The sequence below is a fragment of the Oncorhynchus kisutch genome, linkage group LG28 (assembly GCF_002021735.2).
Source record: "Oncorhynchus kisutch isolate 150728-3 linkage group LG28, Okis_V2, whole genome shotgun sequence".
Classification (NCBI taxonomy): Eukaryota; Metazoa; Chordata; class Actinopteri; order Salmoniformes; family Salmonidae; genus Oncorhynchus; species Oncorhynchus kisutch.
Window position 1 is genome coordinate 22,928,323 of NC_034201.2, and position 18,112 is coordinate 22,946,434.

Below are 18,112 nucleotides of genomic sequence, written 5' to 3' on the forward strand. Positions count from 1 at the left end.
CATTTCAAATCCTGAATGACTCACATGCTGTGTGATGACATGAACAAATTAATTAAGTCATTGATTGATACAGTATTGAAATACTGGCCTAAGAAAGTTATGGTATTAGGACTAAACAGGATGCCCTCTTTGGCCTTCAGCTCAATGGTGGTTATACAAGGCTGCTATACGAAGCCTACTAATGATTACATTACTTAATATTATAATGACGGCAATAACAAAAACAACAAGGAGATCATTAAATAAATGATAAGTAATAGGCTGTTCTAACGGGGGGGGGGGGGGGGGGCATAAGGCCTTCATTACAGCATAGCAAAATTTAAAAAACTGCCAAACTGTTTATCCAGCATGTTGTGGTTGCCAAGCCTCACGAAATCAGTAGGCTACACGAACACAAACAGAATCTCTTATTTCTGTAGATATACAGTGGGGCAAAAAAGTATTTAGTCAGCCACCAATTGTGCAAGTTCTCCCACTTAAAAAGATGAGGCCTGTAATTTTCATCATAGGTACACTTCAACTATTACAGACAAAAAAAAATATGAATTTATTTGCAAATTATGGTGGAAAATAAGTATTTGGTCAATAACAACAGTTTCTCAATACTTTGTTATGTACCCTTTGTTGGCAATGACAGAGGTCAAATGTTTTCTGTAAGTCTTCACAAGTTTTTCACACACTGTTGCTGGTATTTTGGCCCATTCCTCCATGCAGATCTCCTCTAGAGCGGTGATGTTTTGGGGCTGTTGCTGGGCAACACGGACTTTCAACTCCCTCCAAAGATTTTCTATGGGGTTGAGATCTGGAGACTGCTAGGCCACTCCAGGACCTTGCCCGGGCGGTGTGTTTGGGATCATTGTCATGTTGAAAGACCCAGCCACGTTTCATCTTCAATGCCCTTGCTGACGGAAGGAGGTTTACACTCAAAATCCCATGATTTTGACCCCACAGGGTGAGATCTTGCGTGGAGCCCCAGATTGAGGGAGATTATCAGTGGTCTTGTATGTTCCATTTCCTAATATTTGCTCCCATAGTTGATATCTTCAAACCAAGCTGCTTTCCTTTGGCAGATTCAGTCTTCCCAGCCTGGTGCAGGTCTACAATTTTGTTTCTGATGTCCTTTGACAGCTCTTTGGTCTTGGCCATAGTGGAGTTTGGAGTGTGACTGTTTGAGGTTGTGGACAGGTGACTTTTATACTGATAACAAGTTCAAACAGGTGTCATTAATACAGGTAACGAATGGAGGACAGAGGAGCCTCTTAAAGAAGAAGTTACAGGTCTGTGAGAGCCAGAAATCTTGCTTGTTTGTAGGTGACCAAATACTTATTTTCCACCATAATTTGCAAATAAATTCATTAAAAATCCTACAATGTGATTTTCTGGATTTTTTTTCTCTCATTTTGTCTGTCATAGTTGAAGTGTACCTATGATGAAAATTACAGGCCTCTCATCTTTTTAAGTGGGAGAACTTGCACAATTGGTGGCTGACTAAATACTTTTTTTGCCCACTGTACAGTGCCTTTCAGCCTATTCAGACCCCTTGATTTATTGATACGTTACAAAATGTTTTTTTTAAATTTAAGTATAAATCATTAGCAATCGACCTACACACAATACCCCATAATGATAAAGCAAAAACAGGTTAAACATTTTTGCAAATGTATTAAAAATACCTTATTTACATAAGTATTCATACCCTTTGCTAGGAGACTCGAAATTGAGCTTAAATCTAATTTTATTTGTCACATGCGCCGAATACAACAGGTATTCCTTAGTGAAATGCTTACTTACAAGCCCTCGTAGACAATTAAGGCAAATGCTGTTTTTTCATCTCCTAACGCTGCTGCTGCATCCGCCGCATTGTTCTCAACAGCAACATGCTGGTTAACTTTGCTATTATGCACATAGCAACACGGTCTAGGAAAAGGCACCAATTTAACAGCGCATTGATGTTTCAGAACCGGGGACAGCGACCGCTATCCAACACGGGAAAAAGGGCATTTGTTATAAAATTATATTTTTAATAGTGTGGTACCATTGTTCTTAGGTAATATAGCCATATACAATTGCAGTAGCATGTCTCGGTGATGGACCGCACCATCCCCACGGACTCCACAATGGACAGGCGAGAGTCAGACCGATGTCTTGTACACCATAAAGTATAATTTTTGCTACTGCCTGACTAAATTAATCTCGGGCGACCAACTGCCTATCGACCAATTGACAAAATGGGGTGAGCCCTAGAAGCCGCATTCCGTATTGACCCCTGTTCTTAGTCAGGATCCGGAACTCAGAACAGGGTTTTATGCACTAGTACATTCTATAGCAGGGATGTTCAATGTCGGTCCTATAGGGCCGAAACACTTCTGGTTTTCATCCTTACCTTCAAAAACGTGGGACACCAGGTGAGTGCAAATAAAAACCAGAACTGGAATTTAACAGTGCTACTCTATAGGATGGTTTCCTAGACACCAGATAACAGCCAGTACTAACCTAAAAGGCATGTGGAGACTCTCGATTGAAAGTACTTCTTAGTCCAAGACTAGGCTTAATATGGGTCAGGGAAACTGGCCAATATGAGTAAACCTTTTTGTGTGTGCTACTTTTAGGATAACTGAAAAATCCCAGAAATTACTGTCATCATCCCCCCAACAGACTATAATAACAGGCTTTTGAAGCTGAGGTGGCCGTTGGTATCGTTAAGTACCTCTCAGTTCCAGGGTGGAATTCCGAAAGCAAGGAAGGCCTTCGTCGACCTTGCTGGTCCTGCAGGTGACCTCGGTAGTCCGGGACGGTGAACTCCTACGCACACACACACACACATATTAAGCAAACAATAATAACATGCTGGTTTAGACTAGAGCCAGTTGCACAGTGAATAGGGCAGGTCTGCACAGCCACGAAACACAGCCTGTTGATAACACATGGCATGTCAGAGCAGCAACACATTTCACCAAAACAGGCGCTATTGCCCAAACCAATCGATAACAATTCAAAACAAAAAATGTTTAAGATAATAAAATTACTTGTAGGGCCCTATGCATTCAGAATGCAAAAAAATGTTTTTTTTTTAAAAGCCCAGCATTGCAGAATCCCTCATGTTGGATTGCAAGGGAGGCAGAGACATTTATGCCTATGATACACTATCAAAAGGGAAACCTCTCTACTTGATGATTATTAACGATTTACACAAAAGTCTTTGAACAGCCACCGCAGAGAAGCAACAAGACAATACATCAATGCACACATCCTCGAGCACCTTTTTACCTCGACAAACTAGAAATCAAAATCGGTTTCATTGCTTTCAAGTGAGGGCAGTGAATTGATGTAAACCTGTTTTGGGGGGGTTGAAAAGGTTAAATGCACCCAATTTTATCTAAATATCAAATCATTTCTAGGTAACAATTAAGTACCCTGCTGTGATCGTTCTCAGCAAAGAATTTCTCAAGCAATAATTTTGCTAGGACTGAGAGTGATCTGAGTGGGGAGGGGAAAACTGTTGGCAGAGAGGTTTGGAACTTTATTGATCTGTTAACTCATCTATGACGACACCATGCAGGCAAACTGTATCCCACCACAACAGGCCGACATTTAAGGGGGTCTTTTCAAACAGCTCTTACACTAAAAGGCCACTATCATAATTTTCACATTATTCCAACCTCATAGTATAATACACAGGAAATCACATTTGACTACACTCGGCCTTTAATGGCTTCTATCAGGGAGTAATTAGCATTTCATGCCCTTTGCTATCAGCACACTGTGACCTACAAACAAACCTGAGCATGTCAATGCACTTAACAGAAAGTTCAGCCCTACCTAGACCAAACATTTCCTAAAACATCCATTATTTTTTCCACATAGACAGATTGTAAAAACAGAAAATGTACCATCAACCTAACAAACATGAAACAACCTTTGTGATCATGTTGCAATAACTGCAAGGAAAGCCTACTGCATCTCTCAACTTTGGCAGACCAAATGCAAACTAATTAAATCGCAAAACAGTTAGTGTCTGCACAAAAAAACAAAAGATAGGCATTTTAATGTATTCTCCAATTACCCAACAAATGGTCCTACACACATGCAGAAAGTTCATTTCCATGTAAAAATATCAGACATTGATGATTATGTTGCAGTAAATGTGAAACCAGAGTGAAAGCAGCAATACTATAGGTGAACAGGTGGCCTCTGTGTGAATCAGTTCATCAAGCCCTGAGGAACGCACAACACTGAGCAGAGATAACCAAATTGATTCATAGTCATGGAAATCCAGCACGTTCTGGAGTCATTCATCTGACCAGGGAGAAGTGGTGGAGAGAAAAACACTCTACACTACATAGCTCTGGTCTGGCTAGAGCCATGCTAAACTTAGCTAGAACAGTGGGTTCTGGCATATTCTAGGAGAGATAAAAACAGTGAAGTGTTCAGAAACACACACACACACACACACCTCTTTATAGGCTGCAGCTTTTTGTAGCTCTTTTCCTAGCCATGCAAAAACATATGTTTTACACACTGAGTAATTTTCATAACCCAAAATAAAAACACTCAGATTAAGTCAAAAGGGTCAGACACAGAGAAATCTGACCCCCGATAGGTACTTAGCACCTCGGCCCAGAGTCTCGACCGTTAACATCCCTAATGTGAACAACAAAGTTAAAAGTGCACTACGTAGAATTTGCTCCGCCATTTCCCAGTTGCTAAAATTCGAAACAGTTCCCCTAATTTAAGGTAGTGACAAAACAAGCAAATATAGTGTTGAGAATCACGATGGGGGCTCTGTGCAGGCCAGCAACCGAGGACAGACGATTTCTACGCGCTTCAGCACACAGCGGTCCCGATCCGTGAGCTTGTGTAGCCTACCACTTCACGGCTGAGCCGTTTCCACTTCACAATAACAGCACTTAGTTGACTGGGGCAGCTCTAGCAGAAATTTGACGAACTGTCTTGTGGGAAATGTGGCATCCTATGACGGTGCCACGTTGAAAGTCACTGAGCACTTCAGTAAGGCCCTTATACTGCCAATGTTCGTCTATGGAGATTGCATGGCTGTGGACTCAATTTTATACACCTGTCAACAACGGGAGTGGCTGAAATAGCCGAATCAACTAATTAGAAAGGTTGTCCACATAGTTTTGTATAAATAGTGTATTTCAGTACACTCGTAACAACTTAAGCATTACAAAACATATATTTGATAAAATAACCTTGTGTAACAAATAACCCTTTCATTTTTCTGTTGACCAAATTCGTCACGCTCTCACTGACCTCCGTACAAAAACTCCTTGCTTGGTGAGCAAAAATACACCGCCTGCTGAAGAGTTGGCCTCGCTCTTCTTCTCTGATTATAGTGATCATTTCAGCATTAGGCGATCGGTTGATCATTATAACCACAAGTGCACTGTAATAATACTAAAGCAGCCAAAGTAATTTAAAAAACTGACTTGAGAATAACTCAATTGTTGTACCTTTAGACTGTTCAAGCCAGTGGATACTCTCATGCTTTCACTTAAACACAAGAGAAGTCTGCATGATTCCAGAGCACATCCCGAGGCATGTCATCTTGAAATCTCTATTTTCCATTATATTATGGATTCAGCATTAACATGCAATAGTGAATAATTTGCATGGAGAGAGAGGAATTCTTGCTAGTAGGTGTGTAAATTGTATTTTTTTAAATAAAAAAATTGTAAAAGATACAGTGCAGTGCCACCATTAAGAGGTTTGAGAGAGTAATGACATTTCTCTGAGCTCAGTTTCTTACCTGTTGGTGGCGTGTGGTGCTGAAGGTGTACTGGACAGAGTGTGATGGGTAGCGGCTCTGCTCACTGCTGAAGCTGCCCTGGGTAGGGGGATAGCCCGAGCTACTGGACATCCTGGCTCCGGGTTGAGCTGGGCGGGCTGTTGCTGCACTGATCAGGGGCTCTGCTGGAGCATGGCTGGAGACCCAAACCACCTGACGTAGGACAGATAGAGGGACACTGGTGTAGCATGGTATACCGATGTAATGTCGATACATTTTCAATACTAGAACATGAAAAACTGTTTGGTACTAGAATGTTACTTCTGTCAAATGTGTCTGTATCAGTTCAGCAGACCCCTTATTATAGTGCACATCGTGCCTGCCTACTTACTCATTGCTAGCCTGCACAGAGAGTCTGGGCTGGTGCATGTTAGTTCCCCACACATGCTGTACAGTAGTTAATATGCTTGAATAATATGACACTGCATGTAGAAATGTTGAACCTGTTAATTACTGTTCACAAAACAATGTCCATACAGGCAAAACACTTTACAATGGAAGATGATACCGGTAGCTTCCAGCTTAGCAGGCTAACTGTCCTTGCTAGCTGACAGCTAAAGCCATCATCAATTCACTACCCTAGTACCTTGTTTGTGATACCATAATGTAAGTCATAATGCTAAAAGCGCAGATTTCAAAGCTGATTTCTACCAAACACTTTATTCATTAACTTAATACGTCTATCACCCAAAGATGACCTATTGCCTCAGCACAATGACTGCCCCGTGAATGACGTAACTATTGGTTAAAAATTTTCAATTAGATACTTCTATGCAATGCTGTTGATCCGTACAATGCCACCACTATATTTCACTGTAGGGATGGTGCCAGGTTCTCATTCAGGCCAAAATGTTCAATCTTGGTTTCATCTGACCAGAGAATCTTGTTTCTCATGATCTGATAGTCTTCAGGTGAGATTTGGCTAACTCCAAGTGAGATGGTTGTCCTTCTGGAAGGTTCTCCCATCTTTAGAGGAACTCGGGAGCTCTGCCAGAGTAATCATCAGGTTCTTGGTCGCCTCCCTGACCAAAACCCTTCTCCAATGATTGCTCAGCATGGCCGGGTGGCCAGCTCTAGTAAGAGTCTTGGTGGTTCCAAACTTCGATTCAATAATAATGGATGCCACTGTGTTCTTGGGGACCTTCAATGCTGCAGACATTTTTTGGTACCCTTCCCCAGATCTGTGACGACACAATCCTGTCTCAGAGCTCTACAGTCAATTCCTTCAATCTCATGGCTTGGTTTTTGCTCTGACATGCACTGTCAACTGTGGGCCCTTAAATAGACAGGTGTGTGCCTTTCCAAAACATGTCCAATCAATTTAAAATTTACCACAGGTGGACTCCAATCAAGTTATAGAAACATCAAGGATGATCAACAGAAACAGGCTTAGGGCTGACCCCAATTAGTCGACTGGTGGATTGTTCGGTTGTCTTTTTTGTTTTTGAGCAGTAACACACTCAAAAGTTTGGACACCTACTCATCAAAAAAGTCAGAAGTTCACATACACCTTAACCAAATACATTTTTCAATTTTCACAATTCCTGATATTTAATCCTAGTAAAAATTCAGTCTTAGGTTCACCACTTTCTTTTAAGAATGTGAGAGAAATCATTCCCTCTAATAGTAGAGAGAATGATTTATTTCAACTTTTATTTCTTTCATCACATTCCCAGTGGGCCAGAGGTTTACATACTCAATTAGTATTTGGTAGCATTGCCTTTAAATTGTTTAATTTGGGTAAAACGTTTTGGGAAGCTTGTGGAAGGCTACCCACAATAAGTTGGGTGACCCCCGAATGGCCCATTCCTCCTGACAGAGCTGGTGTAACTGAGTCAGGTTTGTAGGCCTCCTTGCTCGCACACGCTTTTTCAGTTCTGCCCAAAACTTTCTATGGGATTGAGGTCAGGGCTTTGTGATGGCCACTCCAATACCTGGACTTTGTTGTCCTTAAGCCATTTTGCCACAACTTTGGAAGTATGCTTGGGGTCATTGCCCATTTGGAAGACCCATTTGCGACCAAGCTTTAACTTTCTGACTGATGTCTTAAGATGTTGCTTCAATATAGCCACATATTTTTCCTGCCTCATGATGCCATCTAATTTGTGAAGCGCACCAGTCCATCCTGCAGCAAAGCACCCCCACAACATGGGTTGGTGTTCTTCGGCTTGCAAGCCTCACCGTTTTTCCTCCAAACATAATGATGGTCATTATGGCCAAACAGTTCTATTTTTGTTTAATCAGATCAGAGGACATTTCTCCAAAAAGTCTTTGTCCCCATGTGCAGATGCAAATAGGAGTCTGCCGTTTTTATTGCGGTTTTGGAGCAGTGGCTTCTTCCTTTTTTCTTTTTTTTTAACCTTTATTTAACTAGGCAAGTCAGTGAAGAACAAATTCTTATTTTCAATGACGGCCTAGGAACAGTGGGTTAACTGCCTGTTCAGGGGCAGAACGACAGATTTGTACCTTGTCAGCTCGGGGGTTTGAACTTACAACCTTCCGGTTACTAGATCAACGCTCTAACCACTAGGCTACCCTGCTGAGCGACAATTCAGGTTATGTGAATATAGGTCTAATTTTACTGTGGATATAGATACTTTGTACCTGGTTCCTCCAGCATCTTCACAAGGTCCTTTGTTGTTGTTCTGGGACTGATTTGCACTTTTCGCACCAAAGTACATTCATTTCTAGGAGACAGAACACGTGTCCTTCTTGAGCGGTTTGAGGCTGCGTGGTCCCATGGTGTTTATACTTGCGTACTGTTGTTTGTACAAATTAACGTGGTACCTTCAGGCATTTGGAAATTTCTCCCAAGGATGAACAAGACATGTGGTCTACAATTTTTTTCTATAGTCTTGGCTGATTTCTTTTGATTATCCCATGATTTCAAGCAAAGAAGCACTGAGTTTGAAGGTTGGCCTTGAAATACAGCCACAGGTACACCTCAAATTGACTCAAATGATGCCAATTAGCCTATCAGAAGCTTCTAAACCAATTACAATTTTCTGGAATTGTCCATGTTGTTTAAAGGCACAGTCAACTTAGTGTATGTAAACTTCTGACCCACTGGAATTGTGATACAGTGAATTATAAGTGAAATAATCTGCATTTAAACAATTGTTGGAAAAATGTATTGTGTCATGCACAAAGTAGATGTCCTAACCGACTTGCCAAAACGGTTGTTTGTTAAGAAATTTGTGGAGTTGTTGAAAAACGAGATTTAATGACTCCAACCTAAGTGCATGTAAACTTCCGACTTCAACTGTAGGTGCAGGAGCTCCACAATACTTTTGAGCTAATATTCTATAAAGAGGAACAGCAGCTCAAACAGTACAACATTTGTGGAGCCGGTACTCATCTCCGGTGAACTCCTACCTAAGTTAAGCACTGCTTCTTATCCCTTGCGCAAATACCCTACAGCTGTCTCTGTTCCGAGCTCACTGGCGCAGGAAACTGAGTGCCCAGAATATTTTATACAATGCTGCAAGTTTGCTAGTGCAAGCATCGGGTCGGACCAAAGTTAATACGTTTCAAGTTTGTTGCAGACAGGCAATGTGATTTATAGGATTCCACCCCCCCTTAAAATAAATCTGGATATTTTCTGCCTGCAGGCTACAATGTATTAATTTGTTGGCATTATGTAGGCAATGGCAATAATAGTTAGTTTTTAGGTTAACATTTTAGATTTGTATAGAATTTTTATTTACCACTTGACAATGATTGAGATATGAAGACGTTACTAACTGTTTCACAAAGATTTGCATATGAAAACCATAGCTGGCACACAGATCGGTAGAAATTAGAAGTTAAATTGGCATTCCACATGAGAAAGGTTGCCAGCTCTTCGTATAACCTATTACCGGAAACTTCAGGAGAGTAATGGCATAATTTGCGAACACCACCAGGAGGAGAAGAGTTGGGTTAGGTTAAGTAAAGTTTTTTTCTCTTCTTCATGTTATCTAGATCTGGTGCCCTCGAGGCATTTGTCAAATTACATCAAACCATAAAGCATCAGACAAGCTCAATGCATATAGTTGATTTTATTACACCCTATATGTTGTGTCTATATACGGAAAAATACACATTTACAAATTTTGATTGGCCGAAAGAACAGACGACGTTCAGTCGACCAAGATCATTTTTAGTGAAAACTGCCCTATACAGGACGCACCTGAGCTCAATTTCAAGTGTCAATGCAAAGGGTCTGGATACTTATGTGAATAAGGTATCCGTTTATTTTTAATACATTTGCAAAAAATTCAAAAACCTGTTTCCACTTTGTCATTATGGGGTATTGTGTGTAGATTGACAAGGGAAAATGTTAATTTAATCTATTTTAGAATAAGGCTGTAACATGTGAAGGGGTCTGAAAACTTTCCAAATTCACTGTATGTTCATGCTTAGTGTTGGACTTAAAAGTATACAATTTCAATCACATTATAGGTTGCAGTTTTTGTTTTGTGTAGCCTATTTAAATACCCTAAACTGTACCCCGCATTATACTGTGTAGAGTGCTGCTACCCGATTTATGGTCGGGTTAGGGCCCGTTTTTCCATCAATAATGAATCGGGCAGGGCTTCATTAAATTGATCACTAACATTGTGTGTGTGGCCTCCACGTGCCTGTATGACCTCCCTACAATGCCTGGGCATGCTCCTGATGAGGTGGCGGATGGTCTCCTGAGGGATCTCCTCCCAGACCTGGACTAAAGCACCCGCCAACTCCTGGATAGTCTGTGGTGAAACGCGGCGTTGATGGATGGAGCGAGACATGATGTCCCAGATGTGCTCAATTGGATTCAGGTCTGGGGAACGGGCGGGCCAGTCCATAGCATCAATGCCTTCCTCTTGCAGGAACTGCTGACACACTCCAGCCACATGAGGTCTAGCATTGTCTTGCATTAGGATGAACCCAGGGCCAACCGCACCAGCATATGGTCTCACATGGGGTCTGAGGATCTAATCTCAGTACCTAATGGCAGTCAGGCTACCTCTGGCGAGCACATGGAGGGCTGTGCAGCCCCCCAAAGAAATGCCACCCCACACCATGACTGACCCACCGCCAAACTGGTCATGCTGGAGGATGGTGCAGGCAGCAGAACGTTCTCCACGGCGTCTCCAGACTCTGTCACATGTGCTCAGTGTGAACCTGCTTTCATCTGTGAAGAGCACAGGGCGCCAATGGCGAATTTGCCAATCTTGGTGTTCTCTGGCAAATGCCAAACGTCCTGCACGGTGTTGGGCTGTAAGCACAACCCCCACCTGTTGACGTCGGGCCCTCATACCACCCTCGGAGTCTGTTTCTGACCGTTTTGAGCAGACACATGCACATTTGTGGACTGCTGGAGGTCATTTTGCAGGGCTCTGGCAGTGCTCCTCCTGCTCCTCCTTGCACAAAGGCAGAGGTAGAGGTCCTGCTGCTGGGTTGTTGCCCTCCTACAGCCTCCTCCACGTCTCCTGATGTACTGGCCTGTCTCCTGGTAGCGCCTCCATGCTCTGGACACTACGCTGACAGACACAGCAAACCTTCTTGCCACAGCTCGCATTGATGTGCCATCCCGGATGAGCTGCACTACCTGAGCCACTTGTGTGGGTTATAGACTCCGTCTCATGCTACCACTAGAGTGAAAGCACCGCCAGCATTCAAGTGACCAAAACATCAGCCAGGAAGCATAGGAACTGAGAAGTGGTCTGTGGTCACCACCTGCAGAACCACTCCTTTATTGGGGGTGTCTTGCTAATTGCCTATAATTTCCACCTGTTGTCTATTCCATTTGCACAAGAGCTTTTGAAATGTATTGCTTCCTAAGTGGACATTTTGATTTCACAGAAGTGTGATTGAATTAGAGTTACATTGTGTTGTTTAAGTGTTCCCTTTTTTTAAATATTTTTTTTATTTAAATAAGAGTAGTGAGGCTTTATACAGGGGGTACCGGTACAGCGTCAATGTGCGGGGGCACAGGTTAGTCGAGGTAATATATACATGTAGGTTGAGTTAAAGTGACTATGCATAGATAATAAACAGAGTAGCAGCAACGTAATAGATGGGGAGGGAGAATGCAAATAGTCTCGGTAGCCATTTGATAAGCTGTTCATGAGTCTTACGGCTTGGGGGTAGAAGCTGTTTAGAAGCCTCTTGGAACTAGACTTGGCGTTCCAGTATCATTTGCCGTCGTCTGACACCGCCTGGTATAGAGATCCTGGATGGCAGAAAGCTTGGCCACAGTGATGTACTGGGCCGTACGCACTACCCTCTGTAGTGCCTTGCAACCGGAGGCCGAGCAGTTGCCATACCAGGCAGAGATGCAACCAGTTCTCGAGGGAGCAGCTGTAGAACCTTTTGAGGATCTGAGGACCCATGACAAATCTTTTCCGTCTCCTGGGCGGGAACAGGCTTGTCTTGGTGTGCTTGGACCATGTAAGTTTGTTGGTAACGTGGATGCCAAGGAACTTGAAGCTCTCAAGCCCCGTCGATGAGAATGAGGGCATGCTTGGTCCTCCTTTTCCTGTAGTCCACAATCTCCTTTGTCTTGATCAAGTTGAGGGAGAGGTTGTTGTCCTGGCATCACACGGCCAGGTCTCTGACCTCCTCCCTATAGGCTGTCTCATCGTTGTCTGATCAGATTTTGTGCACCAGCTGTTGTTTACAAATATAGACAGACCGCCACCCCTTGTCTTACCTGAGGCAGCTGTTCGATCTTGCCGATGCAGCGCAAACCCCACCAGCGTAACCAATTTCTGATTTTGGGCAGGGCCTTAAATTTGGCAGACGCAATCAGGCCTGGGAAGGGCCTAAACGTTGCGGGCATTTTAATTTCTTAGGTGACCGTGATGGTTTGAGGGCCAGATTGGGAATTTAGCCAGGACACCGGGGTTAACACCCCTACTCTTACGATAAGTGCCATGGGATCTTTAATGACCTCAGAGAGTCAGGACACCCGTTTAACATCCCATCCGAAAGACGGCACCCCGACACATGGGTAGGGCTCGGGCTTAAAATGCATGCCTGTGCAGTAGGGATGCATGATATATATATATATATTGGGGTGGCAGGGTAGCCTAGTGGTTAGAGCGTTGGACTAGTAACCGTAAGGTTGCAAGTACAAATACCCGAGCTGACAAGGTACAAATCTGTCGTTCTGCCCCTGAACAGGCAGTTAACCCACTGTTCCTAGGCCGTCAGTGAAATAAGAATTTGTTCTTAACTGATTTGCCTAGTAAAATAAAAGGTAAAATAAAATAAAAAAATATCAGTGAACATATCGGAATTGGATAATATTAGCTAAAAATGGCAACATCGGTATTGGCCCGATGTCTAGTTTAACACAGATGTGAAAAACTGACATCAAAGCTGACGTGCATATCTATAGAACGTAGGTACATGACGCCACATACAATTTTGCGCTACACCTGAAAAAACAGCATTCCTAACTTAGCCCACAATGTCTGCTGTGTGGATCGAGCAGTCATTTGAAAGAGGAAGAACATATCAACAAGACAACCCAAAGGCAAAATCCATTAACATCAAGATAATGGAATTCATTGCCCTTGACAATCAACCGTTCTGTCGTTTGTGATGTTGGCTTTCACCGACTGGTCGAGCACCGGTACACACAACCAAGTGAGCTATTTTTCAGAGATGTTGCCCTACCAGAGTTACACAGTAAAAGCGTTACTGCTATTAGCTTCACGACATACATACTATGGAACGCCGTTTGGGCCTTTGCGTGTCAAAAAATACATGTCAAATCACACTATTTGACGCGTTGAAAAAGCTTTCATTTGACATGTCAAATAACACAGTTCTATTATAGAATGTTGTGTGTTTTGAATTTGCATGTGCAAGCCAAGCGCCACCACTACTATCAGTAGCACTGTCAAAGCTGTACAAAAAGTCTGCAAACAAGCAAACACCGCCACGAACGACGCGTTTACAATACCACGTTGGTAATAAAGCATTATTTGTTCGACCGCAACTTCTGGGGTAGCTAGCTAGCTTTAGCTTGGTACCTAGCTAGCACCAATACAATGACCAGTAGAAACTGCAGTCATTTTCCCTATTCTTAGCAATGATTTAGGAATCCTTGTGAGTAAGTAATAGCTAGGTAGCCACTTGCCAGTAGTTCGCCTATTGAAATTTTACTCCAGTTCATGAAAAAAATTGCTGGCCAGCTACTTAACCCTGGTGCCCAAAGCTAACGTTATAAGCAGCCAGATAGCTTAATCTGGCTAGTGAGGCTCGACCTGACTGGGTTGTGAAGCTAGCCACAATAAGGATTAGGAAAAATAGTGGAATTTGCAGTTTCCCTTCAAAATAAATGTATGTCATTGACAGCGATCAAATCATAGCTTATTTGTCACGTGCGCCACCCGACACAGCCAGAAGAGGACTGGCCACCTCACATAGCCTTGTTCCTCTCTAGGTTTCTTCCTAGGTTTTGGCCTTTCTAGGGAGTTTTTCCTAGCCACCGTGCTTCTACACCTGCATTGCTTGCCGTTTGGGGTTTTAGGCTGGGTTTCTGTACAGCACTTTGAGATATCAGCTGATGTACGAAGGGCTATATAAATAAATTTGATTTGATGAACAGAGAGTAGCAGTAGCGTAAAAGAGCGGTTGGCAGGTGGTGGGTGGCAGGACACAATGCAGATAGCCCAGTTAGCCAATGTGCGGGAGCACTGGTTGGTCGGCCCAATTGAGGTAGTATGTATATGAATGTATAGTTAAAGTGACTATGCATATATGATAAACAGAGAGTAGCAGCAGCGTAAAAAGAGGGTTGGGGGGGTACACAATGCAAATAGTCTGGGTAGCCATTTGATTACCTGTTCAGGGGTCTTATGGCTTGGGGGTAAAAATTGTTGAGAAGCCTTTTTGTCCTAAACTTGGCACTCCGGTACTGCTTGCCATGCAGTAGTAGAGAGAACAGTCTTTGACAATTTTTAGGGCCTTCCTCTGACACCGCCTGGTGTAGAGGTCCTGGATGGTAGGCAGCTTAATATGGTTGGCAGGTTAATATTGCCTGCTAACCTGGTTTCTTTTAGCTAAATATGCAGGTTTAAAAATGTATACTTTGTGTATAGATTTTTTTTTTTACCCCCTTTTCGTGGTATCCAATTGTTTTAGTAGCTACTATCTTGTCTCATTGCTACAACTCCCGTATGGGCTCGGGAGAGACGAAGGTTGAAAGTCATGCGTCCTCCGATACACAACCCAACCAAGCCACACTGCTTCTTAACACAGCACGCATCCAACCCGGAAGCCAGCCGCACCAATGTGTCGGAGGAAACACTGTGCACCTGTCAACCTTGGTTAGCGTGCACTGCGCCCGGCACGGCCAAGCCCTCCCTAACCCGGACAACACTAGGCCAATTGTGCGTCGCCCCACGGACCTCTTGGTCGCGGCCGGTAGTGACAGAGCCTGGGCGCGAAACCAGAGTCTCTGGTGGCACAGCTGGCGCTGCAGTAGAGCACCCTTAACCACTGCGCCACCCGGGAGGCCTCTGTGTATTGATTTTAAGAAAGGCATTGATGTTTATGGTTAGGTACACATTGGAGCAACGATACTCACAGCCTCGATTATATGCAAAGCAGGACACGCTAGATAATATCTAGTAATATCATCAACCATATGTAGTTAACTAGTGATTATAATTGATTGTTTTTTATAAGATAAGTTTAATGCTAGCTAGCAACTTACCTTGGCTTACTGCATTCGCTTAACAGGCAGGCTCCTCGTGGAGTGCAATGTAATCAGGTGGTTAGAGCGTTGGACTAGTTAACTGTAAGGTTGTAAGATTGAATCCCCGAGCTGACATGGTGCAAATCTGTCGTTCTGCCCCTGAACAAGGCAGTTAACCCACCGTTCCTAGGCCGTCATTGAAAATAAGAATGTGTTCTTAACTGACTTGCCTAGTTAAATTAAGATTAAATAAAAGGTGTTAAAGAAATAAAATAAAAATCGGCCAAATCGGTGGCCAAAAATACCGATTTCCGATTGTTATGAAAACTTGAAATCAGCCCTAATTAATTTGGCCATTGCGATTAATCGGTCGACCTCTAATCACTACAGTGCAGGGCTCTGCCAGAACTGCTTACGTTGAAGGTCCCGATATTCCCATATTTTCAGAGTTACACTGAAATCCTGTACAGAGCAATGTTTGAGAAGGAAAGCCTGAATGTTGATCTGATGAACACTTCCGTCATATTAAAATCAAGGATTTGTATAAAAAATATTTTTAAAACGTCTGCTACAGGGGTGCCATCCAGACAGATATGGCGATGACAAGAATGCCAGGAATACCAAAGAAGGCACATTTTTGTCTGTCAGACAAATCATGAATGACTATGCATCTACAACGCCATGCTGCTAAAAAAATGTTGAGGGGAAGAAAATCTCCACAGTTGCTCTCCAAATCTCTGCAGTTCCCTTTTGAGTTTTAACTTCAAAATGCTTAAAACAATAAGATGGCATAAAATGCTGCTGAAACTCTATCCAAATTCATACTTGGAATGAAACTCTACACAACACCTAGCCTAAAATGAAGCCTAAAAAATAATAATATGGTCCTCTAATTTATCTGATTGTAAACCATATCTGATACAGTTTGGATAGAGGCTACAGAAAACAAATTGCGCCAACAAGGCCCCAGTGTGTTTCTCATGCTTGTTCTGCATGCCTACAAGGACAGCACAATAATTGTCTTCCGTCAGGAATGTAAGTTATAAAACCGAAGGCAATACAACATCACAAACACCAATTAAAGTATTGAATGAGTCTCTTCCACTTATTATAATGAGTCTCTTCCTCATTAATATAATGTAACAAAGTAAAAATCAATGAGGACATATTAGAGGAGACGAAACAGGTGTGCACTTTGTAAATAAACGGGATGATTGGAGTCTGCATCTTTAGGCCAGCTGACAGTGAACTTTTTTACATTCTCCTCAGTAGTGAGTTTCTCATCAATACAGAACATAATTTCTAATATGACTCTTATCTTTTAATACCAGTTTGTTGACAGGCAGGACCAGATGTTGAATTGCAGCTGCAACGACAAAAACCTACTGTTGATGATGCTGAATAAATAACAATCACATATTGCAACAAACCACACTAAGATCATATTAGCGCAATTTATTGACTAACCATGGATGGTGTCTCCATGAAAGATACAAATGGTTACTTTTCGGTTTGTTGATGATGTTGGTTATACAGACGTTTACAATAATAGCTACCTAGCTACTTGGCCTACATAACATGATTACCTAGCTAGCTTAGCTAAATAGTTTGCAGATACTGCTGTATGGAGCGAACCTTTTTACATAAGGTGAAATCAATTAATAGTTATTATTGTCTAAACGTATTAAACAAGATACAGCTGCAAACATCAATAGCAACTTGACAAATGTAATGCTCGTTGCAGTCTACACCTTCCTCTGGTGTTTGCCTTGTTGGCTTGTATGCTAACTGGGTAAGCGAACTAGCTTACAATATCAATTGCTTGTTGCTGAACTAAAGTATATGTACGTTTCTTTTTAGTTTAAAATCGACGAATTAGCCTTCATCTCCCATAAATGTGTAAATACAGCATACTTGAACTTTATAAAGTACATGAAAACATCGGATGCTGCGAAACGACAGTGTTGTTTGCTACAATTATTCACTTTGAATTCTCAAGCAGGCCGCCATCTTGCAAAGGGAAATTTGCAGCCTCGATATATTACGCTAAAGTGGCTAACATGCTAGCTAAACGCAACCCAAAGTTCTGCTCTATTCTGAAAAACATGTAACTTCTGTGCACATATGAAGAGATAGACACTCACCTCACATTCGGGGAAAAAGTACCGTGTAAGAAGTAAATGTGTTCTTATTGGGTTTAAAGGGCTGATGCTTTGTAAACCCGCTGTTGACGGACAGTAGACGGGTCGTAGCAGACAGAACGCTGCACCACATTTGTCTGTCGATGTCCTGGCAGGATTGTAGAAATTGTTACATAGAAAAAAAATACAGTACTTTCATGATGTACATTTGCATATTTTCTCAGTGCTTACTGTGTGTGTTAAAGATGGATTAAAACAGTGATTAGACATTAAGTCAACGTTGTCTAAACTACGCGATTTAAAAAATATATTTTTATTTGATATACCAAAGAGGATAATGTTGTGTAACGTTCAAACCATCCCCATAGACGAACTAAAGATCAATTGTCTTCCGCCTGACACAAAACATGCTTGTTGATCGTGATTTTTGATTTATCCAAAACAAAAATATAAGTAATAATGTGTCCACAGTTTAGATAAATAAAA

General features: G+C 42.2%; 1 protein-coding gene across 4 annotated transcripts in view; it reads right to left on the reverse strand.

Moving 5' to 3' along the window:
* The window catches only part of LOC109872630 (nuclear receptor corepressor 1), a 104,472-nt gene extending 86,701 nt beyond the window's left edge, over positions 1–17,771 (reverse strand). For all 4 annotated transcript variants that reach the window (XM_031807505.1, XM_031807506.1, XM_020463932.2 and 1 more), the window contains exons 1-3: positions 17,630–17,771; positions 5,768–5,959; positions 2,708–2,802 (exon numbers count right to left, since the gene is read on the reverse strand). In XM_031807505.1, coding sequence (XP_031663365.1) covers positions 2,708–2,802; positions 5,768–5,878 — 206 coding nt within the window. In that variant the 5' untranslated portion in view covers positions 5,879–5,959; positions 17,630–17,771. The remainder of the gene's footprint in view (positions 1–2,707; positions 2,803–5,767; positions 5,960–17,629) is intronic.
* Positions 17,772–18,112: the final 341 nt, after the last annotated feature.